We start from the raw sequence: 6,000 nt of genomic DNA, 5'->3' as shown, positions 1-6,000 counted from the left end.
CAAAATAACGTCCCATCCACATGCACAAATTAAACTATTTATTGTACGTACAAAAATTTACCAGGGTATCCATCAAATCTCCTGATATCAAAACTGTTATTGAGACTCAGATGATAGTTATAAATTACTCTGGAAGTTCATGACCTTGTTTTGAACCCTTGTATTAGATTATAGGTTTGTAAGTCCATCGCAAATACCCATTATTCTCAGCCTACTCATTTGTCTTCCTTGAAGTCGAAAAAAGTTTAGAGAAAATGGAAGTGTGTGGCTGGCACAGTATGTTTCAAGACTAACCTTTCATCTCTGGACCTGGACATAATCTCACCTATTTGTGACAGCTGTTAAAGGTTTTCACTGAAAAGAAAGTGTCCAGTCCAGTTTTCATTGAACCAGACTGCCTTCAGTTGTGCTTGTAACTGGCAATAGTATAAGGTGTAAGAATCAAAGAATAGGGAAACATTGTGGAATTGGATTGCACTTTGTTTTGAGGATCATGGGAGAGGGAGTTTTCCGTTTCATTTAGTCCGTACTGTATAGTAGACCCCCCCACATACACACCCCCCACTTGAAATTGGTGAACAATTGAAGTTAAAGAATATGGGAGTGCACACACACACCAATATTGCCTGGATTTGATTGAGACAGTATTAACTTAGCCACAAATATTCATGTTAATTGCTGGATTTGCTGTTTATTAATTTTTTTCAAAAGAAGCCTGATTGCAGTGGAATGTACACAATTACTCAGATTATGCAACTACATTTTCTACTGCAATTCAAGCCCCTTGGCTCTCATTCCAAACTTCCCAAACTTGCCTCCCTGCTGGTTGAATGGATAATTAGGAAATGTAGTGGGAAGTCAGATTGACACTTTTTTGAAGTCAGAGAGTGCAAAATGCAACACTCCAAAGTTGACTCTTATTAATGCTATTAAAGACCTGGTCACACAACTGCTTTGGAATGATGATGCTCAATCCAGATTTATGCTGTACTTTTCACAGCAAATCAAGCTCAGTGTGTATTTACACAGCAATAGTATCTCTACCTTGTAGTTGCATGTGTTACTTTGCCTTTCTTGTACCAAAAGGACCTAAGTAGAATCGATTAATGGTTCAAAATGCAGAGACATTTTAACCTATTTATATACTCTATAATGCAAGATAAATTCACTACTTTATCTTTAATCTGAAATGGAACAGCACAATATATTAATGGTTTTTTTTCATTCCTTTCTAGCGAGCAGGCCTGTCATAAATGGCATGTTAAGGGACCCATCTCAAATTCCTGACAGAGTTCTTGCTAATCAAGTCTATCAGGTACTGTATTAATCACAGTTATCTTTTCCAATGACATTTTGTGTTAAATAGTGCTTCAGATTCTTGCAGGCAAAGTAAAAGATTTTATACTTCATTTAATTACTGTCACCGTAAACCTTCCTGCAGATCAGAGTTCACAGCAATGCCAATAAACTATTTGCGTGTAAAAGCTTTTCACTTTTTAATAGCCTCCTTTACTGTTCATAGAAGCCACACAGTTTGGGGTTTCTACATTTTAAAATTGAACAGCCCTTGACAGTCTTTTGAACCTTACTTGGGAATTGTATATTGTAATTGCAGTTCTCAGGATACTGTTTGCCATAACAGTTATCTGATTTACCAATGGATTATCTGACTACATATATAATGCAGTTTTTCATCTCTTATTTGCTTGCAGTGCACAGTGAACGACTGCTGTTATGGACCGTTGGTAGACTGCATCAAACAGTATCTTTTTCCATAAAATTTAGGACTGGAATTGACGAGCTATGACTCTGTAGATGAGATGTGTCTAGCTTAACCTGACATCAAGTTCTGCTTCACATAACATGTGTTTCATACCCTACCCTTGTACTTTCAATCAACTGGGGTCACAGTAAACCTTATTCCTTCTCAGCTGCAGTAAAATCAGTGTGGACCGAGTGACGTTGTTGAGAGCTGGAGCCAAGAGTAGAATTCAGTCTTTTAAAGCTTGGATTAAATTGGGACAGTGCTGTTTACTAAAGCTGTCAGACTTGTCTTTATTAAACAGCTAGATCCTTGGAGTCAGGTTACATGTTTGGCAACTGTGCTTGAGTTGCTCATTTTTAAATTAGACTTTCAGAAACCAACATACCTGAATCTGTTTCTTTCTGGAATATTTTTTTAATTGTAAAACAAAACAATTGTGTAGTTATTGTAGTTTGTTAAAGTAAAATGGCCAGAAAGTTATTGAATACTATATTAACAGAGATGAATTTCTTTTAATGTTAGTGAAGGTTTTGAAGGATTCTGGGTACTATGAAAAGAAAGGGTGATTGTAGTAACCTTTATCTTTATAAACTCACAGTAGTTCAATATATTTGCCTTGCTAAAATGCGATTGATGCTATTTAAATTCTGATAATTTAAAGTGGACCCCGATCAGTTAGACTGAAAATCTATTTAATTTCCTCATTCTCCATCTTTTCACTAAATTGTGTAATATAATTAATAACATGGAAAGCATCTTAATATTAATTTTTAGATTCTTTCTCTTTAGCTGTTCATCAACAATCATGTTCTCCGGAAGACCATACCTTATAACAGTGTTTCCTTGATCTCAGGGCTCCAAAAACAACTCATTCATACTGATTATATATTGCATAATAGATGGCTGGCAGGGAGATATTAGCCAGTAATTGAATCAAATGGCCCTGATGACAAACTGTGTGAGTGAAGCTTGAATGGTGTTCAATGTCATCAGATCTTCCCCACTTATTCAATTACTGTTATTCATATCAGCTATTTTTATTGTTCCCAATCTACAGCAGGGTACTGTTTATTACTAAGTATGTTTCAAATTGCTTATCAATGCACTTTCGTAGCAGTTTTAGGGAATAAAGTTCATGAATCATGTTGCTGAGAGCACAGGACGGGCAGGAATGACATTAGATCTGAAGACAGTATTATTTGAATGGTGCTGTAGTAATACCAGATTTTTGTGGTTGTACAGGGTGACCAAAATGTTGTGATACTATTACAATGATTACTAAGTCTTAAAGAAATGATTTTTTTTAGATAATAGCGTAGATATCATGACTTTTTGGTCACCCTGTACAATGCATGCAAAGTAAAAATATACATTTTTCATGTCACCTCAGTATCAGATGTATCAATTTATTTACTGTACTTCAGAACGAGCACCAAACTGTATTGCATTTGTAGGATATTTTTACAGAAGGGCATGCTTCCTAACAGCTATACTGTGAGATTGGGTCATTGACATTCACTCTCTATGCTCAACACTGTTGACGTCTGAATGAACCAATGTTGTAACTTTCATCCATTTATCCATAAATCTAGGCCACTCTCATTGATGAGTTTAGTGTAACCTTGTTTAAGATTTTGTACATCGTCACTAATATTGCATATTTTTAATACTTCTTAAATCACAATAGCAACATGCAACTAGAATATAATTTTTTAGCCAATTTAAATGGCAACTGTTCATCCTTTCCTTTTGATCCTGAACTATTTTTGTGGAATAATTATTTCTTTCCCTCGTCATTGAATGAGTGGGTTAAACTGTTCTTTCATTCATTTGTTCCTGCATCCCAAGACACAGTTTTGACGAGTATTTAAGTAACACTGGGCTAACTCAATTGTATTTACTTGTTACTTTGTGGCAGGCTTTAAAATCTCACACAATGCAATACTTAATAAATATAATGAATCTTATGTGTTAGTGTTCAGTATTTAGGCAGAACTTAAAATGTTGAGTGAATCTGTTAAATGTGTAGGTTTTACCGTCAGGGTCCTTCTTAGAAAATGAATGAATTAGGATCAACTTTGACATCCCTTTATTTTTTTCCAGGCAATTCCGTTTTTCTTGTAACTTTTGTTTAAACAATGTGAAAAAAATTGTAAAATTAGCCCATGGACTGCTGACAGGTTAAGGGAAACTGCTGTCTCCCTGGGTTGGTCGGTTTGTAACTTTTCATCTCAACACTGACACTGAAATAAACAAATGTCAGAAGTAGCTTTATTACCCTATTGGAAATCACATGCCCTTAAAATAAAGGACTTTTGGGAAAAAAATTTAGAAACTTAAACATTTCAATTCTCCTTGCATTGTCTTGCCTTGCCCCATTTTCTTCCGCGCCATAATTTTTCTGACCTATTTTTACTGGTTCACTTTACATTTTTCAAACTAATCTATCTACTCGATGACAATTTTAAAAAAAGTGAAACCTCTTTGTTTATCTAGTTTTTTTTTCATTCTTCCTGGCTCTACTTATGATTTTTGAGGTTGGGAGGAACTTCTTTTTTAAAAAAAAAGGTTTTCATTGGCTGAAAGGCTGTTTTTGTTGCAATTAATCAAAAGCCAAAATGTTGGTGTTTGACATCACATGAGGCACACAACCAGGCCAATTGCTAATATAGAAAAACAGGATAGAACGGGAAAGAAGGCTGACAGGCAGGGAAATTCTTTAATAGCACACAGAGTAGGAACACACCCAAGCAGGCAAGCTCATCCACAGTGCATTTGAGGTTAACATAATAGAGACAAGAGAATGCAGAAGAGTGAATGGGAGGGGAAAGGAAAGATTGGGTAAACTCAAAGTAAGTGATGGAAGTTTATTTTCGTTTCGCTTTGCATTCTGTGTTTATTTTGTAGTATTAAAATAATACAATTTTTTTCAATATTCTTGAATATTATTTGAATGGCTCTATTGTTGTTATTATGGTTTATATCAGCATCATGGAGCGCAATCTAAGAATGTGGGGGAAAAAAAACCAGTCCCTGAAACCTGTAAATTCCATCGAGCTGCTAGCAACCTAAAGGTTTATAATTACATAGACTGACTGTTCAATTAAAATTTCTTTTTCTTGATGTCGTGTTTTATTCCACAACTAGATAAAACATTCAAGGAAGCTACGTTTGTGTAATTCAGCACAAATCGATCTTCAATAGAGCGGAGGCAGGTTTATGCAAATAAAAATCATTATTAATGAAAATATTACATTTTTTTAAAAAAAACAAGATTTTCTCTCAGTTTCAGTGCACTTTAAGTTGAATTAACCTAAATGTATTTATTGTTCATAGACTTTGGAACACTAGATATAAAGTGGTGGGCAACACGTATTGACTACTTGGGTAAATAATAAATGAAGTTGAAAAGTTCTTACTATTTAGTCAATTACTTTAATGTGTTCAATGTAAGGTTTTTAATTTATTTGTCAGGTGAAATCTGGATCCCCTGTAGTTAAATATTTTATATATTTTTTCTAAATCGAGATTGGACTATGCCCTTTTCTGTATAAAATTATCTGATCAAAATCTATGATAAACTTATTTAATATTAAGAATGCTCTAGCTTTAGTAGATAAGGTGATTTTTTAAAAAATCAATTTTGAAGTTGAGGTCTTACAAGGATAATGTCTTGTGAAGGATTGTATATTGATTTTGAATATAACTATCTAAACATATGTGAAGCAGCAACAACAAAACAGCATGGATGTCAGGAGACTGGTTTTCAGGAAGTTTGAATGTTTCTGGGAAGTTCACCCACTTAGAAGATGTGGCTTGTTATGCTATTTGTATGCTTTGTCCCCTGGTCCATGTAATAGAATTTTAAATGCACCAGGTTAATGTGAAAGCAGATGTGAGTAGTATTTTTATGTGCACATTATAGAGTCCTACATTTGTGTCTTGCTTTCTCCTGCTTAATTACGTTCCTTTACGTACCCCCTGCTCTCCTCAAGGCAGTCACTCTACTCGGGCACAATTTCTTCAGCACCAGCGACCCACCAGTCTTAGTGGCCATTATGTGTGTGTGTGTGTGTGTGTGAGAGAGAGAAAGAGTCTTGTGCCGGTGGGCTATACAGCCATAGGGGGTATCATAGCTGAGCCCCATCCTGTCATCGCTTGACGACCACACATACGCTTTCTACCACTGCATAACAACCAAGAGTGGGGAAACTTGTCTGATTTTCTTTTTACTT

At 35.2% G+C, this 6,000-nt stretch overlaps 1 protein-coding gene across 5 annotated transcripts in view; it reads left to right on the top strand.

The window, feature by feature from the left end:
- cdin1 (CDAN1 interacting nuclease 1) overlaps positions 1 to 6,000 on the top strand; it is a 92,429-nt gene that overhangs the window by 33,254 nt on the left and 53,175 nt on the right. For all 5 annotated transcript variants that reach the window (XM_007888032.2, XM_007888035.2, XM_042338083.1 and 2 more), the window contains 2 exons: positions 1,236 to 1,315; positions 1,713 to 1,762. In XM_007888032.2, coding sequence (XP_007886223.1) covers positions 1,236 to 1,315; positions 1,713 to 1,762 — 130 coding nt within the window. The remainder of the gene's footprint in view (positions 1 to 1,235; positions 1,316 to 1,712; positions 1,763 to 6,000) is intronic.

This window comes from Callorhinchus milii, unplaced genomic scaffold (genome assembly GCF_018977255.1).
Source record: "Callorhinchus milii isolate IMCB2004 unplaced genomic scaffold, IMCB_Cmil_1.0 Scaffold9, whole genome shotgun sequence".
In the NCBI taxonomy this organism is placed as follows: domain Eukaryota; kingdom Metazoa; phylum Chordata; class Chondrichthyes; order Chimaeriformes; family Callorhinchidae; genus Callorhinchus; species Callorhinchus milii.
This window is presented reverse-complemented; position numbering and strand designations above follow the sequence as displayed.